The 18,526-nt window shown below is 43.2% G+C and overlaps 1 protein-coding gene across 1 annotated transcript in view; it reads left to right on the forward strand.

Annotated features, from left to right (window-relative positions):
• Positions 1 to 418: 418 nt before the first annotated feature.
• The window catches only part of exo1 (exonuclease 1), a 30,127-nt gene continuing 12,019 nt past the window's right edge, over positions 419 to 18,526 (forward strand). Inside the window, exons 1-10 of the mRNA XM_034215022.1 lie at positions 419 to 1,011; positions 2,037 to 2,233; positions 2,441 to 2,560; positions 8,461 to 8,584; positions 9,482 to 9,619; positions 13,504 to 13,716; positions 15,406 to 15,593; positions 15,750 to 15,852; positions 15,928 to 16,141; positions 16,500 to 16,677. Coding sequence (XP_034070913.1) covers positions 2,073 to 2,233; positions 2,441 to 2,560; positions 8,461 to 8,584; positions 9,482 to 9,619; positions 13,504 to 13,716; positions 15,406 to 15,593; positions 15,750 to 15,852; positions 15,928 to 16,141; positions 16,500 to 16,677 — 1,439 coding nt within the window. The 5' untranslated portion in view covers positions 419 to 1,011; positions 2,037 to 2,072. The remainder of the gene's footprint in view (positions 1,012 to 2,036; positions 2,234 to 2,440; positions 2,561 to 8,460; positions 8,585 to 9,481; positions 9,620 to 13,503; positions 13,717 to 15,405; positions 15,594 to 15,749; positions 15,853 to 15,927; positions 16,142 to 16,499; positions 16,678 to 18,526) is intronic.

The raw sequence follows: 18,526 nt of genomic DNA on the forward strand, positions 1-18,526 counted from the left end.
CTTTTACTCAAGTACAAGATTTGAGTACTTCTACTTTTACTCAAGTACAAGATCTGAGTACTTCTACTTTTACTCTAGTACAAGATCTGAGTACTTCTACTTTTACTCAAGTACAAGATCTATACTTATACCACCTCCGTTTATAGCCTATGAAAAAAACTATTAGAAAACGAAGGCTAAAGCTAACGTTAGCAGATAGTGACAATGTATGATAGCTCAACGATAATATTGCGACAGAAAAAAATTTCAGTGCACATCACGCTCTGCCGCTCCGACAGGGAGCCCTGCTCTGAACACCTGAACGGCCCGTTCTAACAGCTGTTCACCAGCGGTCCAGTCTGTGCCACAGTGACTCCGGACCACACAGTTAATATGAACGAACGCACCCGTAGCTGCTGAAGCTAGACCTTATTATACATCCATGAGCAGAGCCGACAGGCAGGAAGAGTATTACTACACTCTGGTACTTCTACTTTTACTTAAGTACAATATATCTGATTAATTTGTCCACCTCTGATGATTATTGTCCATCCAGGCGTTCGCCTGAGAAATCTTTAAAATCAGACAGTTGTTGCGAGCGCCATGCTCATTTGCATGCTTGGTATATTTGCATGCTTGGTATATTCACCAGTGTACCGCATTTGATATATAGACGAGGGTGAGATCATCATTAGCTCTAACATTACATGCTAAAGGTTGCACATAAGGCCATGTTATTTTATATTTTATGAACAGAGAGAAACAGCTAGTGTGAAACTTGTAGAATGTAACCAAGAAACAGGTCTTTAGTAACTAGCCTACATAAACATGTTAACGTCACGTGAGTAGCCGGATGAAGCGGTTCAGTTTTGGAACGCACCTTTTCTTCCGTTGATCCCTCCCTCTCGGTCCATCCGGCCAATTGCAGCAGCTCATGTACGGAAATCCTTCTTTTGCCGCTAAAACCAAACTCGCTCCAGTTTCTGCCGTTCCAAGCTGCCTGAATGTTTTGATTACAAATAACAAAAATAAGTAAGTTTTTCATTTACTTCATTACATTCCTTGCTTTTGCATGTTGTCTAGGTCAATGTATGTCATCGTTGACTGCTTACAGTTCACACGGACAGAGGTTTCAGGCACCGTTGAGACTGTCCACTGTGTTCAGTTAGGATACTTCGTACGGTTATATAATATGATGAACTCATCAAGACAAGTAATCTTGTCGTAATAGCTAATTATGTAAGAGCAGGAACTAGTACACTGAACTCAAAAGAAAGGATGTCACTTTCCTACGTTACTTTTGAACGTACACTTCCGATTTAACGTTCGCTTGCTTACTAACAAACATACACAGGTCTTGTTACACAAATGGTAAATCATTTTTAGAGGCGTTATGCTAAATTCTTCGCACATACTTTCCCAGAGGTAGGTATTTTGTAACCTGAAAACTCAATTTTCAGAACTAAATTCTCTGTTGTTTGTGTTTGCTAGCTTTAGCCCTCTCTTGTCTTTGATGAACGGCAGCTACGTTACTTTGCTAGGGTTAATCCTCAAATGAGGGAACTGGGTTTACTTTACATTAAAGCTGGGCGGGAAGGGCTGTAATGGGCAAATGAAGTATCCGTTTTACAAAAAAACTCTAATAATAACTATACATAACTAATCGTTTCCCTAAGAGTGAAACAATAGACCGAATCTGTCTCTGTCAGGAAAAAAACCCAATAGATCAGGAGTTATTTGTAATCTGTTAGTAGCTCTGTCTTCAGTGGACTGCACATGTTGCTTAGATTCAAGAGCAAATTAGGTTGCATGTCCTTTGTCCTCTCTCTCCTCTGTATTGCCTATCATCTCTCCACTGAGACATCCAGTCCTAAAGCTGAAGTGCTGGGCAGCAAAGGTCACCCAAGGGCCTAGATGGCCAGCACCACTAGGCAGCAAATCTACAATGTCCACATACTTGGCATGTGTGAAAACTCCCGTATCCTGTTTTGTGTCTTGAATATATCTTTGCTCAATTTCGAACAGTTGTTCTATCAGTATTTCTGATTGTTCTACAGTCTCAGAATCAGCGTGGCTGAAATCACCAGCTGAACATGGGAATCTCTGGCCTGCTGCAGTTCATCAAAGATGCTGGAGAGCCTATCAGCATGAACAAATACAAAGGCCAGACCGTGGCAGTGGACACATACTGTTGGCTGCACAAAGGAGCCTTTTCTTGTGCTGAGAAGCTCGCTAAAGGAGAACCAACTGACCAGTAAGCATTTGTATTATTCTAGCTGAAATGAAAAGGAAAGTGTTCATAGCTAGATACATATTTTCTTTCTAACGGTTAGTGGGTCTGTTATTACCCAATTATTTTCTATATTATCTATATCCTCTTTTTTTTCTACTAATGGGTAATATTTTTAGAATGGTTCAATGTTTAGAACTGATATTATAATTTGTATTTATCCAATTCTAGGTATGTGTGGTACTGCATGAAATTTGTGGACATGCTGTTGAACTTCGGTGTCAAACCAGTTTTGGTGTTTGATGGACGCAATCTGCCGTCAAAGCGAGAGGTGGAAAAGGCTCGAAGAGAGTGAGTATTAACCTGTATCGTACTTAAAGGTCCCATGTCATGGCCATTTCCACTGATCATAATTCCATTGTTGAGGTCTACTAGAATAGATTTATACTGTGCAATTTTCCAAACTCACATTGGTTTCGCATACAGCATCTCTGTAAATATGTGTATTCAGCAGTATTCACTCTCTCCACTAAACGGCTCGTTGCAACTCTTGCCCCCCCCTCCCTGTGAGCCCAGTGTGCTCCGATTGGTCGGGACGTTGTGAATCGCGCTGAGCTCCGTGGAGGTGTGATTTCCTTGTTTAGCGAAACACAGCCAAACTCACCCTGAGCACACACAAAGTCACAGCCGAAGTAAAAACAATAAGTGTGGCTTGATATTGAGTAAGAAAAAGGTTGATAAACACTGTGAGAATGGGTCTGCAGAGAGAATGGGTCTGTAGAGAGAATGGGTCTGCAGAGAGAATGGGTCTGCAGAGAGAACGGGTCTGCAGAGAGAATGGGTCTGCAGTGAGAATGGGTCTGTAGAGAGAATGGGTCTGCAGAGAGAATGGGTCTGTAGAGAGAATGGGTCTGCAGAGAGAATGGGTCTGCAGAGAGAATGGGTCTGCAGAGAGAATGGGTCTGCAGTGAGAATGGGTCTGCAGAGAGAATGGGTCTGCAGAGAGAATGGGTCTGCAGAGAGAATGGGTCTGCAGAGAGAACGGGTCTGCAGAGAGAATGGGTCTGCAGAGAGAATGGGTCTGCAGAGAGAATGGGTCTGCAGAGAGAACGGGTCTGCAGAGAGAATGGGTCTGCAGAGAGAATGGGTCTGTAGAGAGAATGGGTCTGCAGAGAGAATGGGTCTGCAGAGAGAACGGGTCTGCAGAGAGAATGGGTCTGCAGAGAGAATGGGTCTGCAGAGAGAATGGGTCTGTATAGAGAATGGGTCTGCAGTGAGAACGGGTCTGCAGAGAGAATGGGTCTGCAGAGAGAATGGGTCTGTATAGAGAATGGGTCTGCAGAGAGAATGGGTCTGCAGTGAGAACGGGTCTGCAGAGAGAACGGGTCTGTAGAGAGAACGGGTCTGCAGAGAGAACGGGTCTGCAGAGAGAACGGGTCTGCAGAGAGAACGGGTCTGCAGAGAGAACGGGTCTGCAGAGAGAACGGGTCTGTAGAGAGAATGGGTCTGTAGAGAGAATGGGTCTGTAGAGAGAATGGGTCTGCAGAGAGAATGGGTCTGCAGAGAGAATGGGTCTGCAGTGAGAATGGGTCTGCAGTGAGAATGGGTCTGCAGAGAGAATGGGTCTGTAGAGAGAATGGGTCTGCAGAGAGAATGGGTCTGTAGAGAGAATGGGTCTGTAGAGAGAATGGGTCTGCAGAGAGAACGGGTCTGCAGAGAGAACGGGTCTGCAGAGAGAACGGGTCTGCAGAGAGAATGGGTCTGCAGAGAGAATGGGTCTGCAGAGAGAATGGGTCTGCAGAGAGAACGGGTCTGCAGAGAGAACGGGTCTGCAGAGAGAACGGGTCTGCAGAGAGAACGGGTCTGCAGAGAGAACGGGTCTGCAGAGAGAACGGGTCTGCAGAGAGAACGGGTCTGCAGAGAGAACGGGTCTGTAGAGAGAACGGGTCTGCAGAGAGAACGGGTCTGCAGAGAGAACGGGTCTGTAGAGAGAACGGGTCTGCAGAGAGAACGGGTCTGCAGAGAGAACGGGTCTGTAGAGAGAATGGGTCTGCAGTGAGAATGGGTCTGCAGAGAGAATGGGTCTGCAGAGAGAATGGGTCTGCAGAGAGAATGGGTCTGCAGAGAGAATGGGTCTGCAGAGAGAATGGTCCATGGAGAGAATGGGTCTGTAGAGAGAATGGGTCTGCAGAGAGAATGGGTCTGTAAGAGAGAATGGGTCTGCAGAGAGAACGGGTCTGTAGAGAGAATGGGTCTGTAGAGAGAATGGGTCTGCAGAGAGAATGGGTCTGCAGAGAGAATGGGTCTGCAGAAGAATGGGTCTGTAGAGAGAATGGGTCCTGCAGAGAGAATGGGTCTGTAGAGAGAATGGGTCTGCAGAGAGAATGGGTCTGCAGAGAGAATGGGTCTGTAGAGAGAATGGTCTGCAGAGAGAATGGGGTCTGTAGATGAGAATGGGTTCTGCAGAGAGAACGGGTCTGTAGAGAGAATGGGTCTGTAGAGAAATGGGTCTGCAGAGAGAATGGGTCTGCAGAGAGAATGGGTCTGCAGAGAGAATGGGTCTGTAGAGAGAATGGGTCTGCAGAGAGAATGGGGTCTGTAGAGAGAATGGGTCTGCAGTGAGAATTGGTCTGCAGAGAGAATGGGTCCTGCAGAGAGAATGGGTCTGTAGAGAGAATGGGTCTGCAGAGAGAATGGGTCTGTAGAGAGAATGGGTCTGCAGAGAGAACGGGTCTGTAGAGAGAATGGGTCTGCAGAGAGAATGGGTCTGCAGAGAGAATGGGTCTGTAGAGAGAATGGGTCTGTAGTGAGATGGGTCTGCAGAGAGAATGGGGTCTGTAGAGAGAATGGGTCTGTAGAGAGAATGGGTCTGCAGAGAGAATGGGTCTGTAGAGAGAATGGGTCTGTAGAGAGAATGGGTCTGCAGAGAGAATGGGTCTGTAGAGAGAATGGGTCTGTAGAGAGAATGGGTCTGCAGAGAGAATGGGTCTGCAGAGAGAATGGGTCTGCAGAGAGAATGGGGTCTGCAGAGAGAATGGGTCTGCAGAGAGAATGGGTCTGCAGAGAGAACGGGTCTGCAGTGAGAATGGGTCTGCAGAGAGAATGGGTCTGCAGAGAGAATGGGTCTGCAGAGAGAATTTCGCCGCGACCCCAACTGTCTGTTATCAGCCTGCAGCAAGGGAGGAGAAATCAGCAGAGCTGCTTGCACTGAGTGTGTGAGGAAGTCCGTGGATTGGTCAATTTGGACCAATCAGCGGGGGCTTAACGTAACGGCTCCACGGACGTAACGTAACGGCTCCACGGATTGGTCCATTTCGTTCCGGGTACGGTTGACATCATGCGTACCCGGAAGAATCAAATGGACAGTGACGTATCTCCAACGAGGCGTTTTGGGGAGGTATTTTCTGTGTTAGAGTTTTACTCGCTACAGGGTGTACTTTGAGGGTTTTTACTCTGCACACGTTTACATGCATAAAAACCTTCATAACACACAAGGGGACGGGTAATAACCGGAAAAGCGTGACATGGGACCTTTAAGTGTATGGCTGGGTACATGACACATGCATATTATTGTCTGCGACCTCACAAGTCCTAGTAAAGCCATCAGTCGGCTTCTCTCCTCATCAGAGGTCGTCCCCATGTCCCAAACTGTTTGGGACACACATTTTCAACAGTCATAAACACACAGTATGGGTGTGAGCTGTCTTACCTTAAAGGGGGCGCTTTTCTCCACAAAGCTATTCACCCCCTACAATCAAATATTGATGATCATTTACACCAGTTAAACTCTTTTTGTATTGTAATATGTTTTTGCTATTTTTGGAGCCGGTAGCTCCCTAGATTATGTTCCTAGAGTTAGCTTGTTGCTAACTGCTTGTTGCCCCCATTGTTGTGAAGTCTAGCTGCTGCATGCACATCACTTTTGTACTGTGCATGAGCACTGATGGATAAGTGCATGCTTTCAGGCAAGCTCTGGCAAAGGCTCATCGTTGGAAGCAGAGTTCGGTGATCAGAGAATGTGAAACACAGGAATAGGTTAGAGATACGAAAAGGTTAGCCTTGAAGTTGGCAACTATAAGGCTCAGGCTATGTTAAGGTGGATCAGCCATTCCCATTTCAGTTTAAAGAAAAATAACTTTTGCTTACACAGCATTGTTGTACTATGCGTTAGCAGAGATGGCTAACTGCACGCTTTCAGGCAGGCTCTGGCAAAGGTACAGACTGCAGTACAGAGAGAGAAAGGAGAAGGAGAGGTAGAAAGCAGGCCTGTGTTGCAGTTGTGTTGGCCCAGTGACGTCATGGTTCACAGGCTGAGGTGTTGGGAAGTCAGCCATGGCTTAGCCTCCTTAGGCGACATGGCTTGACCAGGTATCTGGAGCTAACAGCTAATGATTCATTCTGAGCTAACCGGTCACCATCCATGCAGTTTAAGACGCAAAAACAATGTCAAGTCAAACAACGCGGTCATTTTACAATCTTCACTTGTCATCCTGGTTAATAAGGATTAATAATCCTGATAATGTTGCTTATCTGTGTGTTTACTGTGAGCAGCTACAAACTGGCAGTCGTGGAGTATGCTTATTTGCTTAAAAACTAATAACAAATACTGAAGCTAAAGTTGGGAAAAGAGCTACAGCAGAATTGCACCATGAATCAAAGTAAAACAAACTCCACAGAGAACCCTGTATGAAAGAAAAGAAATGTGACTATAACGGAAACATGACAGAATAACTGAGGGCCTGTTCCAAACACAATAATACAGTGGTATGCATACCTGCTAACAAACACGCTCAAACAAAGCTTGGTTTATTAGAAGGAATGCATTCCACAACCGCAACAGAGCAACATTGTTTATGTGTGAAGGTGCAGAGCGGAATGTACCGACCTGCCAACAGATGAGACCAAACAACCCCCCGCAAACAAATAGTTGAACATCAAGGTCCAACACCTCATTGTTATCTTTAACAAGGAAGCTGAGCTCTATCTGGCTGTCCTACTTGTGTCTTTGCTTACAGTGGTGCCACACAATCACTCCCTCCAGACAGTTGCCTTTTATTTTTATTTATGTCGTTGAATTTGTCCAGAAAGCCTTCAGTTTTAGGAATAATCAACTTTCTTTAGTTAGTTTTGATTTGGAATCGTTGTTTTGTTCAGCAGAATAATCTCCACATATAAACATCCCTTTTAAAATATTTTTTGAGTGTAAATGCAATCGCTAGATGTAAAAAGTTAACGTTAGGCTAAAAGGGAACTACCACACAGTCACATGACTTCACGTCACCACCGCTTAGCTAAAGACAGCTAATGCGTGGTGTTATGACAGAGCCCCCTATTTAGCCCCTTGTCGGCAACAAAGACATCAGTCTCTGCTTTCGCTAATAGTACATAAGCAAAAGTAGAGACTGATGTGTTTATGGACTCTCTTATTTGGGGTTCCAACCCTTATGAACAACCTGTTTTGATCAACAGATCTGAAGTGTGCTTTTAAAGGTCCCATGTCATGGCCATTTCTACTGATCATGATTCCATTGTTGAGGTCTACTAAAATACATTTATATTGTTCAATGTTCCAAACTCACATTGGTTTCTCATCCAGCATCTCTGTATAGTATGTGTATTCACTCTCTGTCCTAAACGGCTTGTTGGAGCTCCTGCCCCCCCCTCCCTCCCTATGAGCCCAGTGGCCGTCTGCGAGACAGCGAAACCCAGCCCGAACACACACACACACCCGCAGCCTGGCTGGGAGTTTGTGTGTGTGCTCACACACCGACTCACAGCCTCGCCGCGTCCCGCCGTCTCAGAGAGGAGAAATCGGCGGAGCTGCAGCTAAGAAAAGATTGAGTGTGTGTGTGAGGAAGTCCGAGGATTGGTCAATTTGGACCAATCCACGGACTTAACCTAACGGCTCCACGGACGTAACGTAACGGCTCCACGGATTGGTCCATTTGGGTATGGGCACGGCACAGTACCCAGGAAGAAAACAATGGAAAAAGAGAAATGTCCAACAAGGCGTTCTGGGGCAGCATAGACAGGTCTTCTCTGTGTTAGAGTTTGACTCGCTACAGGGTGTACTTTGAGGGTTTGTGACTCTGCTGACCGTTTACATGCAGAAAAAGCTTCATAACACAAGGGGACGGGTGATAACCGGAAAAGCATGACATGGGACCTTTAACTCTGACAATGTATTGTGCTAAAGACATTCAGTGTAAAGCGTTCCAATATTTATTCAGTTTCTTTCTTTTCCGATTTAGGCGCAGAGAAAGCAACCTTCAGAAAGGCCGGCAGCTGCTACGTGAAGGCAAACTGTCTGAAGCCAGGGACTGTTTCACTCGCTGTGTGAACATCACCCCCTCAATGGCTCATAACCTTATTAAGGTGAGGATTTCCTATCTTCCTATCTCTCCTATATAACATACTTATATGAGTGTCTTTACTCTGGGGCTGCCCACTGAAGTGGTTCAGAGTCTCCTCGCATTTTTAAGAGTTTGTCTTTTTTTATATAGTAAAAATATATTGTAGACTGATATAGGAGTTTGGTGCGGGGCAGCTAAACTGACATTTCCCATGCTGATTGATTGATTTTTACTTCATATAATCCAAGATCAAAAAGTCAGTCTGTAATAATGTTGAGTGTTTATAAAACTTTATCGGTACACAATAATGGTATGAAGTAAATATACCACAAGCACTATATGACAGTTCTTAATGCTCTAAACTTCACATATTAAATATTTATCCATTTGAACAAGTCAATGTTAACAGTTAACAGAACATGTAGCAACAATAGGGGAGGGGGCAAACGGGTTCCAAGTACATCATAGCAGACTCTCTGAGTTGTGAAACATGCAGTCTATTCAAACATGGAAATAACATACAAGCTCATAAGAGTACACTGAAAAAGATTCATGAATAGAGGCGGAGAAAAGGAATGCTTTAAAGAAATCCCCCTGAAAAAGAATGGGCTTTTCTTGTTCATGTGTATGTTTTGGTACATGGAACCAAAAGTATACAAAACATTTCTGCTCAAAGTATAGAGTAGATTATAAAGACAGTAAACTATAATCTGTAATATCTCTTCACAAGTATCCATTTCAATTGATTTTCTTTTCTTTTTTTTATCAATTTGTGACACATGGCCTTCAATAAGTATAATCTTCAAATAAGACTTTTTGTACCCCACAAATGCATGCTTTGGTTTCTTCTTTGTGGCCACATACAGCATGTTGTTGTTCCATGTTGGGGAAGTGATGTATGACATTTTGTTTCAACCAGGTTGCAAGGGCGAGAGGAGTGGACTGTGTGGTGGCTCCATATGAAGCTGATGCTCAGTTAGCTTACCTTACCAAGAGTGGCTTGGCCCAGGCTGTCATCACAGAGGACTCTGACCTGCTGGCATTCGGCTGCAAGAAGGTAAGGAGTGCAAGACCCAGGCTGCATTTCCAGCTGCATAAGTATGTAAATGCTCAAAAGGAAAGCCCCTTGGTTGGTATGTGGATTAGAATGATCCAGATTATGTTGACGCTTTAACATGAGCCTGGCCTTTTTTTAGTTCTTTGAAGCTGGTTTTCAATTCATGTGGAATTGTATTCATATCTAAAAGACCAGACTAATTGTCATTCTGCTGGATCGTTCCCCAGATTTTAACTGTGGACCACATACACAAACCAAACCCTGGTGTAGTTCAACTCATGATGTGGTTTGTTTGAGAAGTTGTGAATGCAGTAATCATTCTCTGGTGCGAAACAAAACAACAGGTCCAAGACAGCTTCAAAGAGGAGGACTCGGCCCGCCAATTGCATGAAATCAACTAAAATGCAGGAGTATGATCTACCTGGAATTGTTGAGATGGAAAAAGGTTAACAATGGTGGGCCTAAGAGATATTTTCCGAGCGTCCAGAATAACCAGAGGCTTCCTAAACACTTCTCAAATGTGTTATGTAGGAACAGCAAAACATGACTCGTATAACAAAGACTTCTGCGTGTACATTTCTTTCTAACCAAAAGTTTGTCAACAAAAGAGAATCTAACTAAATGTAGTTTTAGGATACTGTGAGCAAAATGAAATACACTTAACAAAGGCTTTAAAGCTGCTTTTAAGATATATTAGTGAGGTTGTGTTTTCATAACAGGCTGAATAGGGCTGTGCAATTAATCGTATTTTAATCGCGATTACGATTATGGTTTGCGACGATTATGAAAACAGCATAATTGACAAAATACGATTATTTTGCTGGGTGCGCTTTCGCCCCTCCCTAAATGCCCACTCGGCCACGTGGGAGTGACATGTGTTGTGAGTGTTCAGCGCGAGCGAAGATGTCAGATCAAGTGCAGCAACTCGTTAAAAAGAAGGGTACAACTCAGGGTCGGCGTCATGGGGGGTCATTCGCGGGCCATGCCCCCCCAAATGAGTCACTGTGCCCCCCCAACGCAGGGTGGGCAAGCCTTATTGCCACTTTGCCGTTTTTTTTTTTTTAATCATATAAGTTAAAACGTTTCCACCAAAAGTTTTTTGTGTGAAATACATCAGAAATAAAAAATACACATTTGTATTCTTTATTTATTCTTTATATGAAACACAGCCTGAGGTGTGCTCACTGCTGCTCTCTGATTGGTGTGTTGCTTGACCAATGACCCCGACTTTTGTTTTGTTATCATTACGTGGCTGTGTGTTTAGATGAAAGCTCAGTGGCGATCTGTCCATCTGTTACACTGATTACAGTAAAGCCATCGAAAATAATATGATATACAGTACAGTACAAGTACATGGGTCTCTGTGTTTCATTCAAGCTCGGCTCTCTGTGTGTGGCACGAGCGCAGTTTGTCAGTGCGCGAGCGGTAACGTGGAATATTGTTGTTAGCATCTGGTTAGCTAGCTATGCTAACGGATATAAAGAGCTGTTTCTACACCAAGGTGGAGGAGAGTCCTCTCCTGTCAGACTGAGAGGATCTTATAACGTCAGCTCAGTGAGGTAAGGACTCTCTCAGTGTTTAGATAGTTCACTTTAGTGTAGGTTATCTCAGTGGGTCTCAAACGGTTTGGTCACCATTTATGTAAACAAGTATTTGCGAGGAATAGGCTACCTTTATATGATCATTATAGTTATTAAAGAATAAGAGAATAAATGAAAAACGGGTATGAAATACTATAGGACAATAACACAAGAATACCATTTAAAAGGGGAGTGATTAGTAAAATATCCATAAAGAAAAAGTAAATCTGTGTACAGTTCTGTTTCATATGGGTGTTGAGAGATGTATCCATAGATCTCTTAATGTTGCTCTCAAAGTGCACCAGATTGATGCTTTTAACTTCAATATTTAAAAAGATCTTCCTGGGGGAGCTTGCCCCCGGACCCCACTAGAGGAGGTTAGGTCCACCCCCCACCTAAAACATGTTCACATGGATAGGATACTAAATACATTTGCACACTTTTTATATGGTGGCCTATGTCCATATGTTTCTGTTTTGGTGGTCGTGCCACAACCGTGCATGTCTGCACAAGTCATAGGTGCGCTATACAATAGCACTACACCCTGCAATGTGTGTGAAAGACAATAAACTTTACAGCATGTTTTTTTAAATTGAAGTTGCGTTGGTGTTTGTGTGTTGGTTGTTGACGGCAGTATGTGCCCCCCCTTGGTAAATGATTTCCCCCCCATTTGATTTGTTCTAGAGCCGACCCTGGTACAACTATTTCCACTATTTGGAAGTACTTTGGCTTTCAGGAGTCCGACGTGGAGCAAAACAAAGTATAGTGCAGGATTTGTTACCAGGTTGTGTTGGCACCACACGCTAACACAACCAATGTCTTTAATCAGCTGAAATACAACCACAAAGTGCAATACGACCGGGCAGTAATGCAACAAAAAGCAGATGCCCGCTCGACTTCATCCACCACATCATCACCGTCATCGATTCTGGACGCATTGTACAGAGCAACGGCCTACGCGACGAGCTCGCAGAGACACAGAGATATTACAGGTGCCATTACATTTCACATCGCTAAAGATATGTGCCCAGTTAGCACTGTTAGCAACCAGGGCTTTAAGCAACTTGTCAACACGTTGGACAAGCGTTACGCGATGCCGTCTCGGGATTATTTCAGCAGGTCTGCGGCTGCGCTATATGACAAATGCCGTGGGGAAGTTGAGAGAGATGTGGCTTCAGCTGACTACTTTGCTACCACAACAGACCTATGGTCTAGCCCAGGGGTGCCCAACCAGTCGATCGCGAGATGTGTCTAAAAATAGAACAACAATATTCTGTTTTATCGTTAATGTCCTGTAACATAATCTTCCTGTGCCAGAATAATGCACTTGAACGCATCAAAGCTTTGTGATTGGCCGGCGTCACCCCATGTGTCGGGGCGTGGCTGAGGGTCTTCAGTACAGGTGGCAATATTGTCACCTGCCTGCGCTCATCTCTGAAACCAGACCATGTAAACAGGCTGGTGTTTCTCGCGAACAATCTTTAAGAGATGACATGAGCAGCCCTACCAGCATTTGCCATGGTGGCCTAAACATTTTTATTTGGTCTTAAATTGTATTTATTGTATTTATTTCCTGTTACTTCTGGACCATGACGGTTGGCCAGCCTTCATCGTTTAACTGAGTGGAATATGTTGAATATGTTTTACCAAAATGTTGGCTATATGTTAAGGAGTTTTCAGTAGGTTGTGACAGTGCACTGCAACATGTTTGATTTCATTTATTTTGGTCTAATTTATTTTTATTTATCATATTAATAATATATGTTTAGTATGGTTTTGGAAGTGCGCTCCAACATATTTGTTGATCTTGTTTATTGGTAAAATATTATTTGTTTTAAAGTTCAATAAATGGTCAATGAATAATCGTCAAAATAATCGTGATATCAATTATTGACCCAAATAATCGTGATTATGATTTTTGCCATAATCGCACAGCCCTAAGGCTGAATGAGAATCAGCAGGTTATTTGAGCCTTGTTAGCTTGCATAAATAAAGCTAGATTTAGATAACAGGGCTATGCTGGTTTTATTGAGATAAGAGTACTGGTATTTTGCCTATTTTCATCATTCAAAGCAGTTTCAATTCTGCTTGGCAGATAAGATTTCCTATGCTTACTTTGTGTAAGATCAATTCAGTTGGCCAACCAGCACAGATGATATCAGAAGGGCGTTGGCTTCAGTGTTCATCCTGTTTGCAACAAACCATGCATTAGATAGAAGCAAAAACAACCTTTTAAGAAATAGCCTCAGATACTCCCACTGCTCACCCTATGCTTCTAAATCACTTGTCTTTCACATCATGCAGGTGATCCTCAAAATGGACAAGCAGGGCAACGGCCTGGAGATCGACCAGGACAACATGGGCCGCTGCCGCTCTCTTGGGAACGTGTTCACCGAGGAGAAGTTTCGCCACATGTGCATCCTCTCTGGGTGCGACTATCTGGCCTCCTTACATGGCATCGGCCTGGGCAAGGCCTGCAAGCTGCTCCGACTGGCCAAAGACCCAGATATCCTCAAGGTACCTCACTTTTAACAAGGACAGGTCAGCATGATTGGCTGCACACCAAACCTGCTTCTAAGTTTAAGTCTATTGATTCAAAGTGGATCAAATCTTCCAACGGCTTGTGATCAAAATGGCATCCAACAGATTTAAAGTGACACTAAATAACATAAAGTTGAATTAAACCATCTTATTGCTTTATTAAAATACTTGGTATTGTTAAAGGTAGGTATTCTTTAAGTAGATTTGTATAACTCGTATAAATGATTCCCCTCTTAAGCCCACGGACCCGCCGAAGGGGCCGTAACCACAACATCTGCAAGCAACAGTGTCTGAGGGCTTCTTAAGATTTAATAAACTATGAATGTTTCATATCCATGTAACGGGAAGAAACTCAGCTAACTGATGATATGAACTATTTTTAGCAAAAAAAAAACACAATACTAACTGAGCCTCTGAATTAGCCCTGAGCGAAAAAATGCTAACGGCGTGTGCACAGAAACTCACTCATAACTAGGGTTATTTTTTTATTTTATTTTTTACCCAAAAAATATATTGTATATTATCGGGGATATTAATACTTTTATCGGGTTTATCGGGATGACGTCATAATTCCTAATATCGGACCGATAATTATCGTGCACCACTAATCATAACTCTTGGCGCTAGGTAGCAAAAACGGCAATATGTCTTACCTTTGTTGTTGTCTGGTCAAAAGTGGACTTCAATGGCATTAAAACGATAACAACGCTGCTGAAGGTTAATCCATAGGTTAATCCAATGTGTCTGTCCCTTTTTTGATTTCTGATAATCCATGAGTAATAAACCTAGTTTTCCGTTTCCAGATGTCAGCGTGAGAGATAGGTTCACTCTGATGCAAACCTGCATGCGCAAAGCCCCCACCTTCTTTTTTGTTAACGTTGGCGTGTATGTGGAAATTCCCCTTCCATTCTATTGGCTCTAACGGTTAAAAAGAGATGTCAATCACCAAAATCGACCAATGGGTTCCAGAGAAACGGCAAAAACGCCCATTTCCACCCAAATGACCCCAGAAGTGTTTTTTTTGTGCTAAACCTCTCTAAAAAGGTCAAATGTCACTTGTTTTGCATCAATCTTGATACAGGGTACTTATTATATGTTGTACTTTGGATTCCTAAAGCTTTTAGTCTACTTTACCATCATCCAAGGGTAGTTTTCACTATAAGTAAAAAATATTTTTTGGACGGACACTATAATTTACAGTTTTTTACTGTGCTCAATCTGAATTTTCTTTAAAATAAAAAACATCTATATTGATTCTGACTTTTCTACATCCAACTCACAGGTTTATCATTACTTTGAGAACAAAGATTATTATTTAACCCTTTTAGAAGGGAAGATATGGTCATTTGTTCTGGGAATGTCATTTTCGAGCCTGAGACCTGAAAAACAGGATTGGGGCCTAACAGGAATGTGGCATTACATTTATTTATTGACCTAGGAAATATTAGTAGTTTAACCCAACTCCCTTCATGCAGGAAGAGATACAATAACATATTTCATCTTATTTCATTTGTTCTTTCTAAATGTTGTTCATTTTCATTTGTTCTTGTAATCTAAGTTATATGTTATAAATGTATATATAGGACACAAAAGGTTTTGCGTCAGTCAAACCATGTAACTGGGTGCAGTGGCAGACATTTGATTGTGAGCTCTTGTTCCCTTCAGGTGATCAGGAAGTTGGGTCAGTACCTGAAGATGAACATCACCGTCCCAGAAGAATACATTGAGGGATTCATCAGAGCCAACAACACCTTCCTCTACCAGCTGGTGTTTGATCCTGTCAAGAGGAAGGTGATTCCCCTCAACCCGTACCCAGAGCACATGGACCCGGCCACCCTCAGCTACGCTGGACTGTATCCTACCGTCATGAATCGCTCCTGACCAAATTACCACTGTAAATAGTGGAAATGATACAGTGTCCAGCTGTTATATTTTATTTAGAAATGTGGAATGGTAAGTAACTCTCATTCACTTGCACACTATCCATTCCTTGATGATGATGAACTCAGTAATCTAGGAGATGACAAAGGCTCGCAGATGGCCCTGGGAAACCTTGACATCAACACCTTGGAGAGGATAGACGACTTCAGCCCAGACAAACCCATTCAGCAGGTACCAGATCAGCTGTTCTTTTGAAATAAGTGTCATATTTCATATAGAATAACTCGGCAAATGTCCCTTTTTTAGCTTTCTAAACCCCGCAGTCGCAGCTGGAACAGCTCAGCAGCCCCCACTGGGCCCAGTATCTGGAGTGGAGGCCTAAAGGCAGCATGTGTTGCCCCGCCCCGGCCTGCTGCCTCCCCAGACAGGCCGTCCTCCACCAGGGGGAAGGAAAGAGTCGTCAGCCTGGTCGGTCTGAGGCTTCCCTGCAGAGAGCTGCAGGTGAAGAGACCCAGAGAAGGTGAGCTGTTAATGTGTGATGTGCAGTTTGCTGCATATCCTTTAACACTGCACCCATTTAAACCTCCCAGTAAACACACTACTGCACAACAGTCTGAATAATAGTTTATGATAAATGATGATCACTGCAAGCTGTGGAACAATTTACTGACTATGCTTCTGAGAGTCCTTAGATAAATAAATATCTATATCCAATCCTTCAAAAATAATGTATCTGCGATTAATGTATTTGTTGTTAAGTAAACAGAATCTCTGTGGCAGCAAACAGCAGAACCAAGATAATAGAGCAAAACAAATGAAAGCAGCAGTGTGAAGCCTATTATGACATGTTCACTGTACTTGTCTTTTCCTCCTTAAAGACTCTAGTGTATCGGACCAGGATGTGCTGCAGCAATACTCGTCCCCCACTCAGAAGAGATCCAAGTCAGACCAGCTTCCAGAGAAGCCAACAATAACCAGGCCCCGCAACCGCTTCGCCACCCTGCTGCAGAGGAGGAACCAGGAGCCTGAGGAGGACGGACAGGCCACATGCAGCAGGTGACATAATGGAGGCCCCTTTACATCTTGCAAGTGTTTTGGTTGATTGGGTTGCTACAAAATAGTGCTTGTCCATATGAAAGGAAGGGTGTAAATACACCAAAAACAAGACAAAAAGGCAATTGTGTTTTCAATCTGCATACATCAAGTCCAAACCCGGGCAGTGCCTAACTTTCAGCCCAGCCCATCAAACATGCAGCAATCAGAGAAATGTCCAAAGAGAGGGGGGGAAAGAATCATGGTGCATCCCTGTGTGGTGTTGCTGCTGAGAGCAAGGAGCAGAGAACAATGGCCTGGTGCACAACTGCACAACACATGATCCATTCTAAATAATTTTTTCCAATTTAGCTATCATGGCTGTCCGTGCTGGACTGATGTTGGCACTGGCGAGCGGCAGTCCCATGTACTGTTGCACACCACTGTTGTATTGACAGGCATCTAGTGGCACATTATACACACATCCAGGGTTTGAAGTGTTTCATTTCATTTCATTTCAAACCTTTATTTAACCAGATTGGTCCCATTGAGATCATAGATCTCTTTTTCAAGGGTGACCTGCAGCATATAGGTTCCACATGAAACATAAAACAATAAAGGACATCATATATTATATTTACAGGATACATTTACATAGTTATAGACATTTACAAGTGCCCATAGTATCAACGAGCATTTCACTTAGCCTAGCTTTAAAAACATGCAGAGGAATGCTCAGTTTCAATTCTTGCTGAAGATTGTTCCAAGCAAGTGGAGCTGCGCACATAAAAGCTGTCTTACCTAAGACAGTCCTTGCTCTTGGCACATCTAACAATACTACATCCTGCGATCTCAGACAATAGCTGCTTGCAACTCTCTGTGTTATCAGAGAGCAGATATAATACGGGAGTTTACCCAACAAAGCTTTATAAATAAACGTGTACCAATGACTGAGCCTCTTTACAGTAAGTGAAGGCAGACCTGCCTTGGCATACAGGGTACAGTGATGAGTAAGTGCTTTACAATCTGTGACAAATCTCAGTGCGCTGTGATAGGCGGCATCTAACTTGTTCAGGCAATAGGCAGGTGCATTCATATACAACAAATCACCAGAGTCCAGCACAGGTAAAAAGGTCACAGAGCCTTTTCCTGGCTTCAAAAGAGAAACAGGACTTATTTCTGAAAAAGAAACCTAGTCTAACCCTCAGCTTTTTCAGCAGGTTATTGACAAGAAGTTTAAAAGTAAGACAATCATCAAGCCAGATACCTAGGTATTTATAACAGGTAACCACTTTGAGTACTTGTCCTACTTGTCAAACTTGTCCTGTTTGAAGTCTTTGTCTTATGATCATGTTCAGGTGTATATCAGTATGTAGTGTCTACTTTAAAGAGTCCTCTCCTGCTGATGTTCAGGTGTATATCAGTATGTAGTGTCTCTACTTTAAAGAGTCCTCTCCTGTTAATGTTCAGGTGTATATCAGTGTGTAGTGTCTCTACTTTAAAGAGTCTTCTCCTGCTGATGTTCAGGTGTATATCAGTGTGTAGTGTCTCTACTTTAAAGAGTCCTCTCCTGCTGATGTTCAGGTGTATATCAGTATGTAGTGTCTCTACTTTAAAGAGTCCTCTCCTGCTGATGTTCAGGTGTATATCAGTATGTAGTGTCTCTATTTTAAAGAGTCCTCTCCTGCTGATGTTCAGGTGTATATCAGTATGTAGTGTCTCTATTTTAAAGAGTCCTCTCCTGTTAATGTTCAGGTGTATATCAGTGTGTAGTGTCTCTACTTTAAAGAGTCCTCTCCTGCTGATGTTCAGGTGTATATCAGTATGTAGTGTCTCTATTTTAAAGAGTCCTCTCCTGCTGATGTTCAGGTGT

This window comes from Gymnodraco acuticeps, unplaced genomic scaffold, assembly GCF_902827175.1.
Source record: "Gymnodraco acuticeps unplaced genomic scaffold, fGymAcu1.1, whole genome shotgun sequence".
NCBI classification, from domain to species: domain Eukaryota; kingdom Metazoa; phylum Chordata; class Actinopteri; order Perciformes; family Bathydraconidae; genus Gymnodraco; species Gymnodraco acuticeps.